Below are 25,017 nucleotides of genomic sequence, written 5' to 3'. Positions count from 1 at the left end.
TCATATTTGTGAATAGGGCATTGAGTTGTTATATGTGTGATGCACTCCATATGTTTATGGAAATATGTTTATAAGTGTAAATAGGATGTAGCTGGAATATGCTTTATGCAAAAGGTCTCTTGTAAGGTATCATTACAAAGTGTATAATCTACTGTGTGTGTTCATCCTATTTGTATGAATGTATCATTCTTGTATCTGAAATTAGGAATATGAAATGTAAGTCTGAGGTCCTATTATAATTATGCAAAGTGTGGGCCATTAATGGTGGTTTGGAATCTTGATGGCCACCATTAACCAGGACAATTGATTGTAGATGGTTCTGTTTACTTGTAAGACTTCCTGTATACGTGTGTGCCAGCGAGTGGGTAATGAAGTCTCACAGGACATGGGATCATGTCACCTGAACTGGAATCCATCTTTAACCTGGTGCTTTTCCATTTAGAAGGAGGGATGGGAACCCAGAGAGAGACAAAGGATTCCCACCTTGTGCCAAAGCTATTAAAGGGGTGGAACAGAACAAAGGGGGTCCCAGTCATGTTGAATCCCCTGCTTTTCACCTAAGATGCCTGCTGGAACTAACAAGGTCTGTACCAGGGGAAAGGACTGGGCCCAGACTAGGAAGGAGTCTAGTCTGTGAAAGAAACTTATTGGAACATCTCTGAGGGTGAGATTTACCTGTATTCAGTTTCTTAATTAGGCTTAGACTTGTGTGTTTTTGCTTTATTTTACTTGGTGACTTACTTTGTTCTGTCTGTTATTATTTGGAACCACTTAAATCCTACTTTTTATTCTTAATAAAATCACTTTTGTTTATTATTGAACCTTGAGTAAGTGATTAATACCTAGGGGAGCAAACAGCTGTGCATATCTCTCTATCAGTGTTATAGAGGGTGGACAATTTATGAGTTTACCCTGTATAAGCTTTATACAGAGTAAAATGGATTTATTTGGGGTTTGGATCCCATTGGGAGCTAAGTGCTGGAGACAGGAGTACCTGCTCAATGGTTTTCAGTTAAAGCCTGCAGCTTTTGGGACATGGTTCTGACCCTGGGTCTGTGTTGCAGCAGGCTTGCCTGTCTGACTCAACAAGGTAGGGTTCTGGAGTCCCAAGCTGACAGGGAAAACAGACTCAGAAGTAGGTTCAGCACATCAGGTCACAGTCCCAACGGGGTCTCTGTGACCGAACCCATCCATGTTCTGTTCTGCCATGGTTTATAAATATATGGAGATATACCTATCTCATAGAGCTGGAAGGGACCCTGAAAGGTCATCAAGTCCAGCCCCCTACCTTCACTAGCAGGACCAAGTACTGATTTTGCCCCAGATCCCTAAGTGGCCCCCTCAAGGATTGAACTCACAACCCTGGGTTTGGCAGGCTAATGCTCAAACCACTGAGCTATCCCTCCCCTCATGTTTGTGCACATGCAGTTTAGGATTGCCCATGAGCTCCATGGGAGATTGAAGCCAAGGATCTTCTACATTGGGTCTTTCACAGGGTATTTATTTGTGACTTCTTGTGAACTCCATTTGGCTTTCCAAGCTTCATCAGTGTTGAAGTTGCATTGTTGTAGGTTAAATGCCTGAATTCAAAAGGGTGTATGTGACTAAGTGGTGGTGAGGAATGTTGTTAAGGTCGTGGTGGATGGAAAGATGTTCATTTTCCACTATACTCTGGAATTCCCGAAGGCGTCATGTTTTGCGGCAGGGGATCCACACTATAACAGCAGGTGTCTCGGTCCTACGCAGTAAGGCTTTGTGCTTTCTTCATATCTCATGTTCTACAATCCATCTCCACTAAGGAGTTACTAAGTAAAAGTGGATCAGATAAAAGTTTATTTTCAGGCAGTTACCACCCCACAGTCCTACAATAAACTCTGTCCCACATTTTTCATAACTGTCCTTAACTTACCCTACCAGTGACTAAACTGATACAGGGTGGGAGGAGCATCCTAGCTCAAGCAAACCACATGATAGAGCATTCCTTGTCCTGCAAACCCAAACTGAAATGGGGCAGAATCAAATGCTTCACCTCCAGGGGCCAAACAGAGGAGAATCCTGTATCTTGACCCAACTGACTCAGTGAAATCATTTGGGTCAAGGATTCCTAAGAGCAATGAAGTCCCTGAAGATTCCTGCCATGATAAGCCAAATAGGGAAAAGGGACACATTGTCTGTTGGAAAGAGGATAAATGACACCAAAATGAAGAAGTCTGGGGGAGAGGAAGAGAGAGAGTAAATTTAGAAGTTAAATTGGCCAGGTGCTGCTGCAAATTGTCTACTTGGCTCCAGTTGTAGTTATGAACTATAACAGCCAAAAAGCTGGGATTTTCCAGTCTACTAGATACATTTGAACAGACAGCAGAGAATGGGCTGGTTGCTCTTTTCAGATTTACCCAGATTTTCTGTCCATTTTCTTCTCTTGCTTTGTTACTAAGACATTTAACATTTATGTAATTTTCTGCTGAAATTCCCCCATGACACTTACTAATCCTTTTATAAATCGCTTGGAACAAAGCTGCCGAGATACTTTTTGTTCTGGAAGCTTAGTATGCTTTTCTCACAAACCTTCAACCTTTTGAAAAGGTATAAACCAATTCTGCTTTTCATATATTTTACTCTATTTACCTTTTTTAATTGTAAATAAAATAATTATATTGAATATAGGGAACAGCAGTCATCCAGATGTTTTTTACTTTGGTATTAAATTCCTTAAATTGTGCATTGTACTCCACATTTTCACTGTACAATATACTGCAGATGCTTTCAGTTTCAGAGCCAACAGTCCATTAAGATGTGTGGGGGTGGTTGACCACTCAGAACCGGTTCAGGCAGTCTGCAAGCGCAGGCAGATAGATAGTCCAGCATCAGTTCACATTCCATGCATGTTTTCCAGCTTTTCTTCACAACCTGAGGGCTGGAAACAAATTTATTTTTTATAATGAAAATGGAGATTCTCAATCATAGGTGTGGTAAGGAATCAAATTCTAAGTCTGCTGGATCAAATTCTAAGACGACTGAATCATGGAATACACAGAACTTCACATACAAGGAACAATTTTGCATCAACAGCAGGATAAGTTAGATGACAGAATAGGTCTCTTCTCTCTCTAATTTTTATTAGCCAATCTGTCCAGGTAGATTGGTGAGCACATCTACCACTTGTGAAGATTATAAAATCATTCCGTAATGTTGCCTGGCCTATACTAAAATTACATAGCAACTTCCATTTTTGGAGTGAATATTTATGGGCTTATTCTCTTCTCTGCCACATTTTCATTAATTTAAAAGTCAAATTTGGTTTTGAATATCTTCTGTTAGAAGTAATACATAACAAAGCAATTTACAATAGTGTCTTTCTTTAAGCCCTTAGAGCAGGGAGTAATTAGGCAAATATGGCCATCCTTTTGTGCTTAGCAATAAGATAGCTCAAATAATGTCAACAAAAACATTCGTAAGAACTGTCCACTGTAGTAAGTGTGCATAGGATTGGATCCCTGGGAGGACTCGTCTCACTGAGCTAAACTGTGTTTTAATAGGCAAAGGAAACATCATAACACCCCTTTCCCAAAGGACAATGCTGTATCAGCATTTTGTTAAGCCATGGTTCTGGCATAAGAATTAAACACAAACTTTTGTGTCAGAGGTAAAAGTGCTCTAATTGAAAGCAAACACTTGACATAAAACACTGCTGGTATTAAAATATATACTGGTCAGCCAGGTTGCGCTATATGGCCGGAACCTGCAGCACTATGCTACCATCAGAGAGGGAAAGTACTGTGGACTCCAAAATAAGAAAATTCCCTGCAATAATTATTTTCAATACAAGGACCACTTGAAGAGTTAAATAATTGGGTTTGAAAAATGCTTAGAATCAAATATGCGCTTCTGAACCTAAAGGGGAACGCCCATAGGTAATGTGAGATTTCTGTTAAGATGTCTAACATTTCTATTTTAGAATTACCTACCTGTTGTTCAACACTGATAGGACAGCCTTATAATTCTATCATGCAAATATGAAAAACCTGTTCTACCACTTCAGAATAAAGCAGTGCCTGTTATTTACAGCAGCAATAACATATTTGTGATTGAACTGTTGGGTGAGTTAAGGATAAAGCAGAATGTTAACTCTGAATAGCTTTTGGCAGATGACAGATCTGCAGGGCATGCTCTGCCTCTGACCTGTATACAATCTTTTCCTACAAGTGCCCCCTTCTTCTTTGTGGTAGGCCTTGGGCCTCCATTCTGCTCAAGAGGAAGTCTGTAACTAAGGCCCTGGTGTCAGCACTTCTGTTTCTCATTGTGACTCCTTCCGCAAGTCCAAATGAGCTTGTGCACCTGTTGGAAACATACCATCTTGGGAGGTCTGCAACCAGCAGATGTTTGCAGTGACACTAGACAGTCTCTTCAAAACAGGCTATTTATTAGACAACAGGAATCAGGGTCGGCTCCAGGCACCAGCTTGCCAAGCAGGTGCTTGGGGCGACCACTCCGGAGAGGGGCGGCACGTCCAGCTATTCAGGGGCAATTCGGCGGACGGTCCCTCACTCCCGCTCGGAGCGAAGGACCTCCCGCCAAGTTGCCGCCGCAGATCGCGATCGCGGTTTAGTTTTTTGGGGGTTTTTTGCGCCGCTTGGGACGGCAAAAACCCTGGAGCCGGCCCTGACAGGAATACCACCATCTTTAGGAACATTGGGTTAAAAAGGTGCAGTAAAGCCTAAACACAGCTCTAACTTGTCAGCTTGTCGTTGCTTAGCTCATCACATCTCTGCCCTAGCCTGGAAGGCAGCTGGCATGCTTACAGCAAGCCTAGCTCTGTGCTTCTCAATTAGTACTAGGCAGCCCCTCTCAACCCCTTTTTTCTAGGCCTTCAGACCCACAATAGTTTATTGCTGCCTTTGATCTCTTTCTTACCATCACAGCTGTATAAATGACTAGCGTTTGAGGGGATGCTCCTCACCATGACATTGTTTTACTTTTCCTGTTTGGTTGCTTTAACAATCCCTTTTGATCTAACTTCATAGCAAGTAACCCACTATAAACACGGAGAGGCATGTACCATCTTCATACAAATAATATCAGTATTACCTAGTTCATCACAGCAGGTCAGAATACTAAACAGCTTTTTAATCCCCTGCTAAAATGATTTTCAAATCTTGACCAAGGCAAATCAGGAGCAATAGTAACTGCAAACAACTATGCTGCAAGTTTCTCCCATAGTCCTCTGGGGTAAGAAAACTTCTCTGGCATCACAGCACAAGCAAGGTTCTGAGTTTAGGCACTATTTGAAAACCTGTTATTGGAGACACACCCAAAATGTGCATTAATGGAAAGGACAGAAAAGAGATGTACTGAAGAATTATTTTTTTCCTGCTATCCACCCTAACCAATCCACCTTAACAATTCATGCTCTTACACTTGCTGTTAGTCATTGATTTTTGGTATTTCCAATAACTTTCAAAAAAATATTAGCATAAAATCAATGGCAGAGCATTGAGCTTTTGTATGTTACGCTTTGGACCTGGAAAAAATGGAAGCTGAAACAGAACATTTTCAATGAGCCCTTGTCACAGGGTGGGATGGCCTTTTCATACATTCAAACATTCCAACCCCAGAAGGAATTACTGTGATGATCTAATCTGACCTCCTGTATAACACAGGCCACAGAACTTCCCCACAATAATCTCTCAGATCTTTTAGAAAAACATCCAATCTTGATTTAAAATTGTCAGACACACTGGTAAATTGTTTTAGGGGTTAATTGCTCTTTCCCCTCCTCCCTTTAAAAATGTGTGCCTTATTTCCGCTCTGAATTTGTCTAGTTTCAACTTCGAGCACTTGGATCTTGCAGGACCATTCTCCGCTAGATTGAAGAGCCATTATTAAATATTTGTTCCTCATGTAGTACTTACAGGCTGGGCTTTAACTGTAACTGATCAGCTGCCTCCCAGATTACTGCAATAAAAGGCCAACAAGCAGCTCACTTAACGGATAAGAGCTGCAAAGAGGCTTCTGCAGGAGTTTGTGGGTTAGGAAAAAGGAGCTAGGGCTTGCCACAGCAGCTAGGTGAAAATGTTGGCTGGGAACAGGCAGCAGCAGAAGCCCTCTGAGGTAGCGGTCTTAGGAAAAACCAGGTCCTGCTGCCTGGTTTCTCCTATTTGATGGATGCTGAACTGTGTGTGTGTTTGAACAATAAATGCAGCCCTGAGAAAAGGGATTGAAATACTGATACGCATAGGAGCTGCTTTGACACACTGGCCTGTAAGCTGACATACCAGCTTAACCAAGAGAAACCAGGGCAGAGGCAAGCTCAGATGCTGGGTTTGCGGAGAACCAGTTACAGCCCTTCACTTGTTTTTCCCTTTGTCTCTAGGTAAATGGGCAGTTTAAAATGCGCAGATATTAAATAAAATACAAATTTTGCTTCACAAGGTATAAACTTTGCTAGGTGTCAATGGGGGAAGTTTTGCTCTCATTTACATCACAGTGAATCAATAGTGAAAGAAGCCTCTAGCTACATTTTACAACACTTTAAATCAGCATTTCTCACATGTGGCCACCAGTGGATTTTTTTGCATCCATGACAGTCTCCAAAGCATGGGCAGAGATGGGGGGGGCGGGGTGAGTCCCTCCCTGCAGTGCCCAGCTGCTGCTCCTGAATAACCGTTACCAAGGGCAGCGAGATGCGCTGCCTCGGTGTTTGTGCTGGTGCTGCCAGCAAGGATTGGTGCCCTGCACCACGCAGCCTCCTTAGGGGGTACCAGGCAGCGCCTCTGGAGACGGGTGGGGCCAGAGGCAGCTCTTGTCAGTGGAAGCAGGTACAGGTGTTTGGTCGTCAGGACACTCCCTGTGGAAGCTCCCCCGGCTCCTGCCCAGCTGGGGCACAGGGAGCCAGGGACTCTGCAGGCGGCTGGTGAGTCCTCAACCCACCTTCCCCAGGGCGGGCTCTCGCTGAAGGTCCACAAGCGGCAGGGACAGAGAGATGGGTCACCGCTTTCCCCACCTGGGGCCACACTTGCTGTTTACAGATGATGTAGCTACCGCACCATAATACACTCTGAGCACAAGAATAGGAGCAAAGTTCATGTGCGCTGAATGGGCAGCATTATTTCTTACTGTCTTCCTACTACATAAATAAATGACAATGATTTGGACATGTATATGTCTGTATTGAATTGCTTTTCCATGAAGTTAAGTATTTTAGGAAAAACTGTCAGAACAGCCACCAGCAAGAGTTGGTGGCTGCACTTTGAGGCCACCAAAAAATTTATTGAGAAACATAAGAACGGCCGTACTGGATCAGAGCAAAGGTCCATCTAGCCCAGTATCCTGTCTACTGACAGTGGCCAATGCCAGGTGCCCCAGAGGGAGTGAACCTAACAGGTAATGATCAAGTCATCTCTCTCCTGCCATCCATCTCCATCCTCTGACAAACAGTCTAGGGACACCATTCCTTACCCATCGTGGCTAATAGCCATTAATGGGCTTAACCTCCATGAATTTATCTAGTTCTCTTTTAAACGCTGTTATAGTCCTAGCCTTCACAACCTCCTCAGGTAAGGAGTTCCACAAGTTGACTGTGCGCTGTGTGAAGAACTTCCTTTTATTTGTTTTAAACCTGCTGCCTATTAATTTCATTTGGTGACCCCTAGTTCTTGTATTATGGGAATAGGTAAATAACTTTTCCTTATCTACTTTCTCCACATCACTCATAATTTTATATACCTCTATCATATCCGCCCTTAGTCTCCTCTTTTCCAAGCTGAAAAGTCCTAGCCTCTTTAATCTCTCCTCATATGGGACCCTCTCCAAACCCCTAATCATTTTAGTTGCCCTCTCTGAACCTTTTCTAGTGCCAGTATATTTTTTTTGAGATGAGGAGACCACATCTGTACGCAGTATTCAAGATGTGGGCATACCATCGATTTATATAAGGGCAATAATATATTCTCCGTCTTATTCTCTATCCCCTTTTTAATGATTCCTAACATCCTGTTTGCTTTTTTGACCGCCTCTGCACACTGCGTGGACATCTTCAGAGAACTATCCATGATGACTCTAAGATCTTTTTCCTGATTCATTGTAGCTAAATTAGCCCCCATCATATTGTATGTATAGTTGGGGTTATTTTTTCCAATGTGCATCACTTTATATTTATCCACATTAAATTTCATTTGCCATTTTGTTGCCCAATCATTTAGTTTTGTGAGATCTTTTTGAAGTTCTTCACAGTCTGCTTTGGTCTTAACTATCTTGAGCAGTTTAGTATCATCTGCAAACTTTGCCACCTCACTTTTTACCCCTTTCTCCAGATCATTTATGAATAAGTTGAATAGGATCGGTCCGAGGACTGACCCTTGGGGAACACCACTAGTTACCCCTCTCCATTCTGAGAATTTACCATTAATTCCTACCCTTTGTTCCCTGTCTTTTAACCAGTTCTCAGTCCATGAAAGGACCTTCCCTTTTATCCCATGACAACTTAATTTACGTAAGAGCCTTTGGTGAGGGACCTTGTCAAAGGCTTTCTGGAAATCTAAGTACACTATGTCCACTGGATCCCCCTTGTCCACATGTTTGTTGACCCCTTCAAAGAACTCAAATAGATTAGTAAGACACGATTTCCCTTTACAGAAACCATGTTGACTTTTGCCCAACAATTTATGTTCTTCTATGTGTCTGACAATTTTATTCTTTACTATTGTTTTGACTAATTTGCCCGGTACCGACGTTAGACTTACCGGTCTGTAATTGCCGGGATCACCTCTAGAGCCCTTTTTAAATATTGGCGTTACATTAGCTATCTTCCAGTCGTTGGGTACAGAAGCCGATTTAAAGGACAGATTACAAACCCTAGTTAATAGTTCTGCAATTTCACATTTGAGTTCTTTCAGAGCTCTTGGGTGAATGCCATCTGGTCCCGGTGACATGTTAATGTAAAGTTTATCAATTAATTCCAAAACCTCCTCTAGTGACACTTCAATCTGTGACAGTTCCTCAGATTTGTCACCTACAAAAACCCGCTCAGGTTTGGGAATCTCCCTAACATCCTCAGCCGTGAAGACTGAAGCAAAGAATTTGTTTAGTTTCTCCACAATGACTTTATCGTCTTTAAGCGCTCCTTTTCTATCTCGATCATCGAGGGGCCCCACTGGTTGTTTAGCAGGCTTCCTGCTTCTGATGTACTTAAAAAACATTTTGTTATTACCTTTTGAGTTTTTGGCTAGTCGTTCTTCAAACTCCTCTTTGGCTTTTCTTATTACATTTTTACACTTAATTTGTATTTATGCTCCTTTCTATTTACCTTGCTAGGATTTGACTTCCACTTTTTAAAGGAAGCCTTTATCTCTCACTGCTTCTTTTACATGGTTGTTAAGCCACGGTGGCTCTTTTTCAGGGATGTTAAATGTTATTATATTATGGTCACTATTTCCAAGTGGTCTTGTTATTATTACCTCTTGGACCAGCTCCTGTGCTCCACTCAGGACTAAATCTAGAGTTGCCTCTCCCCTTCTAGGTTCCCGTACCAGCTGCTCCAAGAAGCAGTCATTTAAAGTATCCAGAAATTTTGTGTCTGCATTTCGTCCTGAGGTGACATGTTCCCAGTCAATATGGGGATAATTGAAATCCCCCACTATTATTGAGTTCTTAATTTTGATAGCCTCTCTAATTTCCCTTAGCATTTCATCATCACTATCACTGTCCTGGTCAGGTGGTCGATAATACCGGTAGATCCCGAATGTTATATTCTTATTAGAGCATGAAATTACTATCCATAGAGATTCTATGGAACATGTGGATTTACTTAAGATTTTTACTTCATTTGATTCTACATTCTCTTTCACATATAGTGCCACCCCCCCCCACCCGACCTGTTCTGTCCTTCCGATATATTTAGGGTGACCAGATGTCCCGATTTTATAGGCACAGTCCCCATTTTTGGGGCTTTTTCTTATATAGGCTCCTATTACCCCCCCACCCCCTGTCCTGATTTTTCACACTTGCTGTCTGGTCACCCTAGATATATTTTGTACCCTGGAATGATTGTGTCCCATTGATTGTCCTCAGTCCACCAGGTTTCTGTGATGCCTATTATATCAATATCCTCCTTTATCACGAGGCACTCTAGTTCACCCATCTTATTATTTAGACTTCTAGCATTTGTGTACAAGCACTTTAAAAACTTGTCACTGTTTATTTGTCTGCCCTTTACTGATGTGTCAGATTCTTTTTTATGTGAATGTTTCTCGTCTGATTTGGCCCTTACATTATCCTTTAACATCCTCTGTTCCTGACTATAACCTAGAGAATCTCTATCAATAGACTCTCCTCTAAGAGAAGTCTCTGTCCGATCCACATGCTCCTCTGCAGCAGTCGGCTTTCCCCCATCTCCTAGTTTAAAAACTGCTCTACAACCTTTTTAATGTTTAGTGCCAGCAATCTGGTTCCACTTTGGTTTAGGTGGAGCCCATCTCTCCTGTATAGGCTCCCCCCATCCCAAAAGTTTCCCCAGTTCCTAATGAATCTAAACCCCATCACTCTATACCATTGTCTCATCCACGCATTGAGACTCTGAAGCTCTGCCTGCTTACCTGGCCCTGCGGGTGGAACTGGGCGCATTTCTGAGAATGCCACCATAGAGGTCCTGGATTTCAGTCTCTTCCCTAGCAGCCTAAATTTGGCCTCCAGGACATCTCTCCTACTCTTGCCTATGTCATTGGTACCTACATGTACCACGACCACCGGCTCCTCCCCAGCACTACACATAAATTTGTCTAGATGCCTCGAGAGTTCCGCAACCTTTGCACCAGGCAGGCAAGTCACCATACGGTTCTCCTGGTCATCACAAATCCAGCTATCTATGTTTCTAATAATCGAATCTCCCATTACTAACACCTGCCTTTTCCTAGTAACTGGAGTTCCCTCCCCCGGAGAGGTAACCTCAGTGCGAGAGAATACCCCAACACCAGCTGGAAGGAAGGTCCCAACTATGGGAAGGTTTCCCTCTGCTCCCGTAGACTGCTCTGCTTCCCTGGGCCTTCCATCCTCCTCAACAGCGCAGGCAGGGGCTGTCTGACCGGAGGTGGGACAATTCTACAGTGTCCTGGAAAGCCTCATCAACATACCTCTCTGCATCCCTTAGCTCCTCCAGTTCCACCACCCTGGCCTCCAAATCCTGTACGCTGTCTCTGAGGGCCAGGAGCTCCTTGCACCGCTTGCACACATATGCCACCCGCCCACAGGGCAGGTAATCATACATGCCGCACTCAGCGCAATACACTGGATAGCCTCCACTCTGCTGCTGGGCTTCTGCCTGCATTGTCTCCTAGTTAATGAAGGGGTTGTTTAAAGCAAGAAGTTTTGACTGTAGTTTAGTTTATAGATTTTAAAACAAAAACAACAGCAAGGGGCCCTTGCCCCCTTCCCGCTCCCCTTCCAAATTCCCTTGTGAAACTCCCTGTTAGCAGCCCCTGGTCGCTTGCGCACTGCTTTATAAAGCCCTGGCCTGCTTGATAGCCCCGCTCACTGACTACGGCTCAGCCAATTAACAGAGGCTTCTAGCTTTCAAACCTTCCTTTGAAGCTCACAGCTTCCAACTGCCAGCCACAGCACACGGTCCTTTAAACAAACAAACAGACGGACAAACACAAGCTCAGCACACAGCGAGTAACCCCCAAACACAAACAAACACACACTACAGACCCTCACTTACCCCAAGGGTGTTGTATTTGCCCCTCCTTCACCTGGAGAACTCCCTTGTGAAACTCCCTGTTAGCTAAAGCTCTGCTTTAGATTCAGTTTACAAACAGAAAACACCAAGTAACCATTTTGTGTCCAATTTTTCTCTTACCCTCTCCTCCCCACACACTGCTAATACAAAACTCTTCAGGAAATTAAAAAATGATGGTGGAAAAAAAGAACAGGAATGGATAATTCATATGGGATTAAGTTTTCAGCCTGTCTTACAACTGCCTCTGTACAATCACATTTGTACAAGGAAAAAAATCAGAGGCCAGGGGAGATGTGGCTTCAAGTTCACGCAGGTATTTAAATGATCTACACATCTGTAAAATGGGGATAATGATCTAGACACTATTCAAAGAATATCAGGGTTGGAAGGGACCTCAGGAGGTCATCTAGTCCAACCCCCTGCTCTAAACCAATCCCCAGATAGATTTTTGTCCCAGATCCCTAAATGGCCCTCTCAAGGATTGAACTCATAACCCTCTGTTTAGCAGGCCAATGCTGGTCTATACCTTCTTTGCAAAGTGCTTTGAGATCTCCTGATAAAAAGTGCTGTAAGAGCTATTAGAAATTTAACTTTTTAAAATTAGGTATTATCCACTCATGCAGTCTTCCCTATTTCACTGACTTTGCTTTTTAAAAAGAAATCTCAGTTGTAATGCACTGCATTGCCTTTTTAATATTGTATGATAAAAACTTGGAAACAGTTCATTCACGCCGCACGTTTTCCTTGGCAAATGGGCTGAGGGACAAGGAGGGGAAACTAAGTACCTTGTTGCAGAATTTGAGCTTTCATTAAAAAAAAAGTTAAATTTCTAACTCTCATTGTAATGAAGACAATTTTCCAAATGAAAAATAGTGCTGCCTGCCCCAAGCCTGCAGACAGCCCAGTGCCTCTCTATAAGCTCATAGTTTTCCCCAAGCATAAGAGTGAAATTGATGAGATTCAGGCCATGTCTTCACTACAGAGCTAAATCAGCGCTTCTTTAGAGGGTGTGGTGAAGACATGCTAAATCGATGGGAGAGTACTCTTCCATTGATTTCTGTACTCCACCTCTCCGAGAAGAGTAAGGGAAGTCAGCGGGAGAGCATATTCATGTAACTGAAGTAGCATAACAGATTGATTTACTATGGTAGTGTAGACCTGGCCTCTGGTTCCTTTCACTGCTACTATTCAATAGCCTCTGGGTGCCAGTGAAACTGACATGAAGCAATTGATTTCAATCTCTTTCAACCCATTGCTGCTTTGGAATCAAAAGTGTGGCAGCAGCATAAAGCAGGAGCTATTCAGGAGGCAGAAGGATACAAACAATTGAGGCTGGGGCGAGGGGTGGAAGAGACCACCTACCTACTTCCATCACCCAGACAATAAAGATTGGGCACTCCTGGATAGGCAGCAGAGAGTATTTTTCACTTTTAAAGCCACCATCCCCAGCTGTTGAATGTATTAAGTAGTTGATATGAGAGAATTCCCCCTGACAAGCAGGGCCTAGGACAGGCCTGTGGTAGGACTCCAGCAGCTGTTTAAGGATGGAGATGGGGAGAGAGACTGGGTCACTGGAGTATTTGTTGATAGCGCCCTTTTCCTCCCAAATTTTTTCTAATCTATTCCTGGCTAGGTGTCTGGTATACTTCTCAAGGCCTGTGCACTGATGAAGTGGAAAGTATTAGAAATGTAACTCATGAGAGGTATTACTCACTACTGCATATGAGGAGAAATTCAAAGACAGCGTGTCCTTTTACTAGGCAAAATTATGTAATAGGTCTATTAATATGACTCTCAAGAGTTCAAAGGAAATTTGGTTGGAAAACAGACAGACGTTTCTAAGTATTAATTTTGGAACATAAGTAGTGTCTCTCGAGACCATATTTAATGTACTTATTACCCAATTTGCTTTTATGAAATGACCCCAACAAAGACTGCCGAAGCGTTCCCATGAGTTCTATACAAGACTACAGGTTTATGGAACAGATTGCTTTTTAATTATTTGGACTTTCATAGATATTTTAGCAGATACTCCTGGGTTAGAGTTACCTCTGTTAATGCAGGATTGGAAATTCTGATTCCACCATGTCTAAGAGGGTAGCTGTCCTGGAGAGGGAGTTTTGCTGGGGATCCACAGAAGCCTGCCATCCATGGGGATGTACCGAAAATACTGCATATCTTGGGTTCCTAGATGGTGTATTGTCCCAGGTCAAGCTCCATTTGTTGGCTAGCACAGCCCACAGTTCTAAGATCCCCAAGGCAGAGGGAGAGAGTACAAACAGTTTGTTCCCCAAGCAAGGCTGCAGATTTTGTGTTGCCAGGAACCTGCAGTCTACATTATCCCAGCAGAAGCTAAAACAAATCTAGTCCATAGGCTTAAATGGCTGCGTGCATGGAACTGGGTTGACAACAGTTTGCCACTATTTGTTATTTTCTGCCGTATGCTAAGCTAACATTTTTCCCATGTGAAAATCAAATTATAGCAAATGACAGGTGTTGACTCCCAGAAGAGCTGTTTGGGCACAAGCATTCCCAATGGAAAAGGTACAAGCAGGAGCCTGAAGTATACGCCAGCTTCACCTTTCTGCTAAATTAGCATTCTGTTAAAAAAACCAAACAAATAATATTTTGAGGTTTCAGAATTTTTAATGTAATACCGCTTGACAGCATACAGTGCTGATATGCTAAGATACTCAATTCATGTTTCCTCAACGGAAACTTAAACTTAACAGACTCTGTAATTCATAGCTTACAAACAGCATTATTCATACAAAAAGCTGTGGAGATGATGATGACATTTCTCTAGAGTATAATTGTAAGTAGATAATTTACAGAATGTTTGGGAAACATATTCAGTCTATGATTCTGTGTATTAAGAATGGAACCCAAAACTATCAACAAAAGGTGTGGTTACTTGATTTTCCAGATTTAGTGTATATTTAAAAAAAAAAGTGAATTAACCATGAATCAATTACAGACTAAAAAAAAAAGCACATAATCACCACCTCTTTTGGGAAAGCAGCCTGGTTTTTATAGTAATTTATTGCTAAAGTAATACCACCCATAAAATATGACCTCATCATATCCAAAACCTCACTATATATTTGAAGCCAGTAAATCAAAAAGTCAGCTTTGCTTGCTGAATTTGATTATGGTATTTGACAGCTCTGCAGACGGGATTCCTTCATTTATCCACACACAAGGTAAATCACAGGCAGCAATTATTAAAGCGTCTTCATATTGCCAGGCCAAATGTGCCTCAAACCTAAGGGACAAACCTCTATGGTTAATTCTCCATGTCCAATCTGTCTGTTTTCTCTGCTAAGGTTGCCACTATGTGTGTCTAGCCTCAGCCGTCCACAACAGAGCTACTACATTTACTTCACTGGGGCTATGCTATTAAGGATCTGGCACAAAGATGCCCATTACTTTCAACTGTGACAGGATTCCTGACCGCTACACGTCTTCAACCAACCATTGATTTCCACTTATGCCACTGATGAGCCAGACATAATTCAAACAAATAGCGTAGAGAAGAAAAAATGCTTTTCCTTATCAATTCTCCCCCCCACCTCATTGCCTTTCATTTCCCTCCTCTATCTTCAATTACAAATATAAAGTAACTGGCTAATCAAACAGACATGACAAAAATTAGATTTTATAAATATGCAACCTTTTGACAACAGAAGGAAGAGAAGGTTTTACAACCTGTTTATTTGACACAAAATGATTCCTTGGTGTTTTAAACATTAGGCACCGTAAAATAGATTCAGACACCTTAATGCATGTATACCATGCTTTGGCCACACCAGTATAGCACCATCTCTTGAAAAAGACACTTAGCTTTTAATATATACATTTGCATGCAAATGTATAAGAACTTAAACTTTAGGATAGCATTCTCACAACAAAGTCTGCTTAAATTATGTAACAAATTTAAATATTGTAAACCAAAGGCAAAAAGGAGTCTTTTTTTATGACCAACAATATCATATTTCTGTTCATTCAAAAATGTGCAGTGCAGGAAATCTTTGGTTTTTCAACAGAATTCATTCCAACTTCCTTTCATTTTTAGATGGTTACATCCATGTCTTTTAGGCCATAACACACTGATGTTTATTCAGAATTAACCATAACATTCCCAATTTTGAAATGCTAATTCATCTTTCCACCCTTGTAAAACCTAATTATTTATATCTTCATTGAAGGTACTATAGTTTAAAACTTGTTGTGTACTTGCCATAAAAGTTTAATTCATTTTAAGATTGAAGTCTGGATTTTTTAAAGACCTAAAACATGATTTGTGGTAGCGTAGAAGTGGGCACAATAATAGGGGATTATTCTAAAGAAAAATTTGTACATTGTAAAACTCTACGTACAGCATGATGCAAAAATCTCATTTTTCTCCACATCACCTATATATGGCTTTTAAAAAAAACTTACTATATTTATGTTCATTTTATGGATACTGGACAGTTAAATCAGTTGAATTATATAAGTCACTGTAAATAGACTATCCAATTCCTTAGAACATGCTTTTACTTATGTTATGATCTAATGGTCAAGTATAGTGCAATTCAAAAATAACACAATGAAAATAAAACCTAAGTTTTGCAACATTACAAAAGAGTCCACAGCTGTTATGTACAGAAACTGAAGTGACTTTTGTTCGCTAATTTGTTTTCCTAGCTACAGAACTCTAAATATTTCTCTTTAAAATAAATGGCTTGGAATAACAGCATGAATCTACTACCCAATGCAGATTAGACACTACATTTGTTACGTTTCTGCATAACATGTTGTGATGATGGAACAAGAGGACCCTTTGTCAGAGTGGAAGGTAAAGATCCGTCTAGTACAGTGGTCACTATTTCACAGGAAGTATGGTTGACTGCTGTTTTTAGTTTAACAGAATTTCTCAGTTGCAACCTGCCATAGAAGATTACGTATTTGATTTCAGAGCTGCACAAGACTGCTTTTCCTATACACACTACCAGCATTTCTTAAAGAGTGCATGTTCACTACTGCTAGAAAACTCCTATGTCATTTAAGGTATTTAGATATACATTTTTATACAAGAATATAATCTAAAACAATGCTGATGAACATACTAAATCACTCTAAAGATGTCCAGTTTAACCACATCAGAACAAAGTACAGTCTTTTAGAATATTCAGAAATGTAAGCTACTTCGGAGGCTTTTTTTGGTTTAGTACAGATGTTGATTTTTCAAGACACCCATCCTTGTCTTGTAATTAGTTCTCCTCCAAATGTACTGGAGGGCAGAAACAGCCCTTATTCAATTCACGTTTTCATCAGAAAAGGGATGACTTTTGGGCTTTATCAAAGTATCAAGAAAGCATATTAGCCAATCAAGATAAAAAGGAAGAACTGCAACTGTAACAGCTGTGAAAGATTTATGTTCAGTGTATATGAACAAGAAGGCTGAAGTAATAGCTACAAAATAAGAGTCCAATTGTTCTGTGTGAAGAATCCCTTTTCTCAAAACATTGTTCTCAAAAATATACAAATCCCTCCATTTAAATATCCATCCCCAGCTTTCCTATCAGAAACATACTCCATTGTTTGCCCATTGATCCCTTCATGTATCATCCTTTGAATACAGATAACTACTCCACTGATTTCAAAATTTACATTATTTTAGTGGAAAGTATAGCTAAAGTCTTGAATACAAAAACGTTCTAAAAAAACTGATCTTGCAAAGTCTGGTGCAGTTACTATGTCTCAAATGGAAATATGTGATGCATTCCACACAGATCTAAATATAACTTTACTAAAAAGGAATGGGGTTTCCAGTCTTTTCCCTTCTACCCAAGTAAATGAAATCTGAGATTGCCAACACCCATGATGAGCAGATGCGCCTTGAGGACCTTTGAAATCTCCACACAATGCAATTCTAGCAGCAGCAAGGTTTACTGGTTGTCTCCTTCAACCCTTCTCTTGCGAACTGTGTCCATAAGAAAAGAGAAAACACAATTATAAAATCTGTAATAACTGTCTAAGGATCTCCACAATATCTCAACAGCTAACAGGACAATTAGCACACCTCTACCTCGATATAACGCTGTCCTCGGGAGCCAAAAAATCTTACCACATTATAGGTGAAACCGCGTTATATTGAACTTGCTTTGATCTGCTGGAGTGCGCAGCCCCGCCCCCCACCGGAGCACTGCTTTACCGTGTTATATCCGGATTCGTGTTATATCGGGTCACGTTATATTGGGGTAGAGGTGGTGTAGTTAACCTTTTAAACCACAATTCTTTCAGCTATGTAAAATTTCATTCCAAACAGTTAATTAACATTTAGCACTATTCATCATTTCAAATTTGCTTATTAGCAACTCTGAGTACCTTATTTCGATACTCATGAACAATTTAAGATTTATATGGTAAGAATTAGAGTATAATAATGTCATATCACTTGAAATTTGGTGAGCAGATTTAACAGTTATTCTTGACTTCATATGTACCATTTTCTAGCACCGTGCTTAATTATAGCTCTAATTAGGAATATACAAAAGCTTCAGAACACTCTAAGACTTGGTAAAAAAACTTTACAATATTAACACGTGTTCAGTAATCTGATAATCTTCAGTCCATTATCAGAGTGAATAAATTTTCAGATCGCTTAAAACAATAAATTACACAAGGGACGAACAAAAGATTGGTGAATAAAGTTACTAAAACTCACATGCTATTTACAGTTAAAGAATATGCAGTATTGACTGAATGATTGGAGTACGCTTAATGTTTGAAGTAAAACCCTGATGTTCTACATAGCGTATAAGTGAAATAATCAGTTTGTCTTGCATTTTCTCTTTCCTGATCAAATTAACTTATTTTTTTGAGTAGATATAGTGGATTTGAAAGTGGATTAAGAGTTTTAAAAGCCTCAGGTTAGATAGGATGTTTCCACATTATTTTTTTAAATTAGAAGTTACTATATATTTGCAGAAAATCAACCAAATATTAACAGTGGTTTAAATACTTAATCACATGATATATTAATAAAAAATATAAATGTACCTGTTACATTTTTATATAAATCAAGTTGTCTATCTTCAGCTTTGGTTCAAATTAATGAACTGAAAAGTTTTAATGCTATATTGTAAAATCAGAGTGGGATAATCATTTTTCACTGCTAGAAAAGATACTCCACTGATGCTCGAATATGGAGTTTACAAGTTTTAGTACTTACAGAGACCTACCATTAAAGTCTAAAATGTACTACTCATTTAAAAAGTAACCTATAAATGTTTAAACTGTTGCATTCTTAGGCTCTCTCTTACACTCATCTCCATTTTTTTAGTTTGATCGCAAAAGTAGATGAAGTGGTTCATACTGCTGGGCCTTCTCACTGTAGTCCAATCATGCAGTTAGAAATAAATTGGCACAGGGTCTCAGGCAAACAAGAACAGAGGTGCAGGGCAGCATGAGAGAAACATGGGGAGAAAAGATGTAGACAATTTGTCAGAAGAAACGTACAAAGACAGTGATGTGAGACTAAACATTTCAGTTTCAGTGCTCAATACCCAACTGGGTATTCACAATAACCTGTCTCTGTAGCTTCAGGGCTGGAGAGATGAAAAGGCTTTTGCAGAAAATTTTACTCGTATACTCCAGACTAAGAAAGCAAGAAAAAAAAGGCAAGATATCAATAGAAAACATAGAAATAGATTTTCAGCAATTAAATGCTAAAATCAGAACTGGTGAAAAACAGGAAAGTTCACAACTAGCAGAGAAGCACTTGAAATATGATGATACAAGAGAAAAGATCAAGTCAATTGTTCTCAAATGTAGGCCATTTCAGAGGTAGCTATATAGTAAGTCAGGTGCCCTCATACTCCCTTCAAATGGTATCTTTCCTCCTCTTCCTCTCTCCCTGGCCTTTCACAGCTGCTCATCTTCCCCACAGACAGCTTTCCTCAATGGGAGCCCCTGGACCCTATCACCAGCCTCTCAAACCTCAGGTCTCTGCTCTCAACAGGTTCCCCATCTAAGCTTCTTTGGACCCGTGGAAACTATTCTGGCAAGCACCTGCCCCACTTCCTGTCCTGAAGAGATACCCCTCCTGAACCATGGGGTGTGTGGGTGCGTAACCAGAAAGAGGAACCACTTAGTAAGGGGAAAAAAGTAAAAAAGGTAATTCTATTTAATGTGGGGAATTTAGTTATTGTTATTTAGCTGGAGGCTTTAGTGTAGGTATATATAATGCATTACCTGAGTTCTTATATTATGTTCATAACTAAGCTGCCTCATTCAGTTGGCCACATCTGTAGTGATGAGTCCTGGCACCCTGGCAACTGGGATTAATTTAGTCTGGCCTCCCAGTTCACAGTGGCTGCAAGATAGGGGATATGCCCTTTACTTGAAATTAGGCAACTATCCACTATCCCAAGTCAATGGGTTTGGATGATCAAGTAACAGGGTTCTTGTTCATTTTTCCTATTTTGCATGTCATAACAAAGCCACCAATAGAAGTACTCTTCATCCTTTTGGAATCCAGGTGCTAACACCTTCCAGAAGAGACAAGAAAAGTTGATTTTTTTTAAAAATTAGTAATTTCAATGTATCCTTTAAAGAAATACTGAATCTTATCCAGGGCAAAGCCAAATGTATATGAAACTATAAGGCATGTTCTGCATATGTCTTGTCTGGAATTCTTATTTTTTCTAGTTTTAGAGAATACTGAAGAATTCTGGACTCTAGTTTGGGAGCCTGTGAAAACTGAATAAAAGGGGGAAATTAAGAGAGGAAAAAAAGTAGGAGAGTAGGACTCAAAGTAAAGGAGAAAACTGGAATAGAGTTATGTGTGTATCAGGGGCATGTCATAATTAAAACACAAAGAAAAAACACTATCTGTGCCATTAGTTCATTCAACAGTCTACCAGAGAGGTCTTACCCAAATCATTATTTTTTGTGATAGCTGCAGCTGCCCTGGTTCGCGGTCCTTGTTGTGTGAAATGGTATCCAAATTTAAGGATATTTGTGTTCTCCTCAAGCATTTTGGCAATTTCCATTTCTACAGGTGTTCCCAACTGTTGCCTCTGTTAACAAACATTACAACTTCAATATATTCATATTCATTTCCTACAAAAACCTAGAATATTTTTAGTATACTTAGGTGACAAGTAGTCCTCTTCACATCTACTGATTTGAAAGACATGATAAGTTCAGACTACTGGTCTCTCTCTATTTTAAGTACCAATCACCAAATTAACTTGGCACCAATTTCAAGTGGATACCTATTTGAATTTTAAATCAAACTTATGAAGCTCCCCATCCTCATACCCCTCAGTTAGTTATTCGCCTTTCTTCTCCTTCCAATTGTTGGCTCCCTCTGTATTTTATTGTCTGAGGCCTATCTGCTGGCCCTAACGATGCCACTCTTGCAAGTTTCTCCACACTCTTGGGTTTCCTAAAAGGTACTGTGCATCCTGGAGCACAGCAAACTGGGTAGCATTCTGGGGCTTTCAAGTCTGTAGCATCTAGTAAGATTCTAGTAGCTAGAGACATATTTCTGGACCTGCTAGACTAACATTATAAAGGTAAAATGGAGCAGAAAAAAAATTACTCAACCTAGCATGAGAGTTCAGTTAAAGGGGTTTATGTAGACTCACCCATTAAAAGCAAGTTTTCCCCCTCTGCCACCACAGAGTAAGAGCAATCAGTTGTTTAACAAATTCTGTGAAATAACCAGAATCTCTCAGTGTTTAGTTAGAACACTAAGTGAATCTGGCAAGAAAGTACGTCAACAAAATTTTAAGAAGCAAAAAAGACTGAATACTTCCATTAAGATGCAAAAAAGAGGTCGCACATATCAAATTATGTTTTTCTGTTGTAGTAACATGTTTCAATTACAAGAGTGCCTAGGTACATGGACCGTTGTGGGCTAAAACTCTTTTCACACAGAAACTGCAGAATATACTCTACAGTTAAAGTCTTTATATTGCTTATTAGTTAAACAAGCTAGTTTACTCATTTTAAAGTACATCAGCAGCATCTTAAACTGAATATTTAAGAATATTTCGTTCTTTTTATTCCAAGCAATGGAATCTACAGGGCAGTTAACCTAAATTTTCCATGCTCCTCATTTGAGAATGTCAAGCCCAGCAGTTACCCAAAAGGGAAGTCTATTCTTAAATGAATAAAACTATAAAACTATATAGAAATCATAGAAATGTAGGGCTGGAAGGGACCTCAACAGGTCAACTAGTCCAATGCCCCTGCCATACACAGACCATCCCTGACAGGAGCTTGTCTAACCTGTTCTTAAAAAACCTCAAATGACAGGGATTCCAGAACCTCCTCGGGTAACCCGTTTTGGAGAGGCTTAAGAGTCCCTTGGGAATTCTCCCTCAGAACGGGAATAAGCCCCATCTCTTGCTCTGACATCTGAGGATCTCTATAGACGAGGATAAGAAGGTCTGGTTTTAAAACACGTTAGCAAACATTAAAAAACCCTAGGATAGACGTGGCATGTTGTATTTTAATATGTCTTAGCTGGTCAGAGTGAACCATAGATTTCCTCTCCCCTCCCCCTAGTGTTCACCCTGACCAGCTGAGCTAACACATGTTAAAAACAGGCTTTGACCCGTGCGCTCTACATCCTGTGCAGTAGGATGGCTCTCTAAAGTATCCTGACCCACCCCACTTGAAGGTAGAGAGGGAAGCTGTGTGACATGATAATGCCTGTCCAGCCCAGCCTTCTTCCATTTCATCCTGTGTTTTAAAGGCATCTCTCAGCTACTTTAAATATTGCTGATTTCCTCCCCCCCTCCCTTTAATCTTTTTATTTTGGGTGGTCAGGAGGATTTCCACCTAGCCAGCTGTGATCTCCACCAGACAGTTAAGGTTTTTAAAATATTGTACATAAATTAATGTATACATACTATTTTTCTCTTCCCCCATCCTTAATCACCATATAAACTACATAGAAATAGAACATTTATTTTTCATGGGTTCATCTCTTCCTGCTATATTTTAAATCCTAATTCTTCATTTTCAATATCCCCACTGCTTGCTAGGGAAACAATTTGAATGATAAAAATTAATGGATAAAGTGATGAAACAAGCAGCCCGTTGTTTCCCAAGAGGTATTTACTCTGCCTTCTTCGATGGATAGAAGTGTCCGGTAGAGGAAAGCATAGGAAGAGACTAACATGTACATAGGTACAAAAAACTGTTTTGTTTTTAATTAAAATATTTTTGAAAATGTCATGAATCAGCAGCTGTTTTCTCCAAGGTGGGTCAGTTAAAGTAAATAGAGTGAGAGCACAAGTAATTCAGCTATAATCCTATTATAGCTTCACTTACCTGGTTATCGATTCTGATCTCTGCCAGGGTTTCATTCTCTTTTAATGCATCAATCAGTGCCATAATGCCAACCCCAGTGATGAAATTTGATTCTATATTTAGACTTTTCAATTTTTTGTTCACTCTCAGCATATCTGCAAAAGCCTTGAAAAGCAGGAAAAAGTAATGAAAACTAAATAGCAAATTGTACTACAGTAAACGTAACATACAGGACCAGCTGGAGCTATACCAATTTACACCATCTGTGGACATGGCCCAAAATCGGCAACACTTTATAGGTTCTTAATGTAATTTCACAGCCTTTTATCGTTCATTTGAGACTGGGGAGAGAATCTTTAATCACCCTTTTCCAATGCAAACAAGTTCATTTGTATAGTACACAATCAGGAAAGAGCCGGCATCTTACACTTGTTGCAAACTAAAAACCTTCACAGAATATAAATTGTCTCTAATTAGCACATTGGCCCAAATCCACATTATAAGCCTTTGCAGAAAACCCTTCACAGCACAAAATGCTAAAAATTAAAAAATAACTGACTTCTTGTTTGCTAGCAGGTGAATTAGATTTGAGTGATGTAGAGCCAGGAGATTTGATTTCCAAAATACTAATAATCTCTGCCCAATTGATCATATAAAATACAAGAGACCTGCTTTTAGTCACCAATACCCAATAAAATACATGTAAATTAGAACTGGCTAGAAAATGCCATTTTGTCAAAATTAAACTTTCCACAGGAATGCATTTATTTTGACAAAATTTCAAGTAGAAAAAATTGAAACAGAATTTCAATAGGGTCAAAACATTTTATTACATTAAGTTAAACCGTAGTGAATTAGGACATTAAGGGTACATTGTATTAAAAATGCAGTTGTGTATGTGTTATTGTGGCATTGTATGCAAGTCCTCTAGGAAGAGGGGGATGCTAATGTAATTCCTCCAGTTATCAGCCCTTGGAAGCCACCTCCCCCCAGAAGTAGGCATATACTAGTTCAAACTGGATTCTCCCGGGACCAGACAGAAAATAAATGTTTTTTTGGACAAGTAGCATGGACAGGCCTTCTTCCTGATCCAGCAAATGGACAGGACTGCTGGCCCATGGGGGTCCCAAATCCTTAGTGAAGAGTTGGAAGGACTGGTCCTACTGAGGCCCCATAAGACTGTGTGCTTGTTCTGAGTTGAAGCCGTGATGAATGTTGAAACCACAAGGAAACCACTTGGGTGAGGTTCTGAAGGACTGCTCCTGCAATAGTCCATGTTGGAAGGGGTGATCTTGGTAAGCTTATTAGCATGCGTGTAGATTCTTTATTTGTTTTTAATACGTTTTCTCTGTAGTGCTTTTACCTTAAGGATAAAATAGGCTTGCATTGGAAGTGCTGTATGGTACCTTCTAACTGTGGGAAATTACTGTTATTAGTCCCTGAAGAGAAAGTAAGCAGTCTTGCTTAGCCAGAGTCCCTTGCTGGGATATCCCAGTATAGTCAGATGTATACGCAGCTTGGAAATACTCCGGTTAAAAAGGAGTACAATGTGTGTCTCCTCTCAAAAGAGATGACAGCCAGGGGAGCCTGAAGCCTAGAGTGGAGCCTTTTGCTGGACCAAAGAGGAGGAATACAGGTGTAGCTGCCCTGAACTGTGACATCTTAACACAATGGTTCTTCAAACTGAGGCCTGCATACACCACAGGTCCAGGGAATGAAACTGACAACTAAGCAGTGGTGGACTGGTTGTTGGGAGGGGAGAAGGTCCGCATGAGGCTCTCTCACAAAGTGGTCTAGAATGAAAGAGTTGAAGAACCACTTCCATTCACCTAGTAGTTTTAACGCAGCGTTGCTGTAGCCGTGTCAGTCCCAGGATTTCAGAGAGAGAAGGTGGGTGAGGCAGTATCTTTTACTGGAGAAGTTGGTCCAATAAAATATATTATCTCACCCACCTTGGGTCTCTAGTAGGTGCT

The 25,017-nt window shown here is 40.4% G+C and overlaps 1 protein-coding gene across 5 annotated transcripts in view; it reads right to left on the bottom strand.

Annotated features, from left to right (window-relative positions):
* Positions 1 to 14,354: 14,354 nt before the first annotated feature.
* The window catches only part of LOC101946150 (tropomodulin-3), a 47,135-nt gene continuing 36,472 nt past the window's right edge, over positions 14,355 to 25,017 (bottom strand). For 2 of the 5 annotated variants that reach the window (XM_005305054.3, XM_024108973.3), the window contains exons 8-11: positions 23,066 to 23,209; positions 20,652 to 20,796; positions 19,304 to 19,373; positions 14,355 to 17,696 (exon numbers count right to left, since the gene is read on the bottom strand). In XM_005305054.3, coding sequence (XP_005305111.1) covers positions 19,318 to 19,373; positions 20,652 to 20,796; positions 23,066 to 23,209 — 345 coding nt within the window. In that variant the 3' untranslated portion in view covers positions 14,355 to 17,696; positions 19,304 to 19,317. Of the gene's footprint in view, positions 17,697 to 19,038; positions 19,374 to 20,651; positions 20,797 to 23,065; positions 23,210 to 25,017 lie in introns of all 5 variants that reach the window. The other 3 variants (XM_065559434.1, XM_042853922.2, XR_010591008.1) reach the window with 2 other exon arrangements.

The sequence above is a fragment of the Chrysemys picta genome, chromosome 10 (genome assembly GCF_011386835.1).
Source record: "Chrysemys picta bellii isolate R12L10 chromosome 10, ASM1138683v2, whole genome shotgun sequence".
In the NCBI taxonomy this organism is placed as follows: domain Eukaryota; kingdom Metazoa; phylum Chordata; order Testudines; family Emydidae; genus Chrysemys; species Chrysemys picta.
This window is presented reverse-complemented; position numbering and strand designations above follow the sequence as displayed.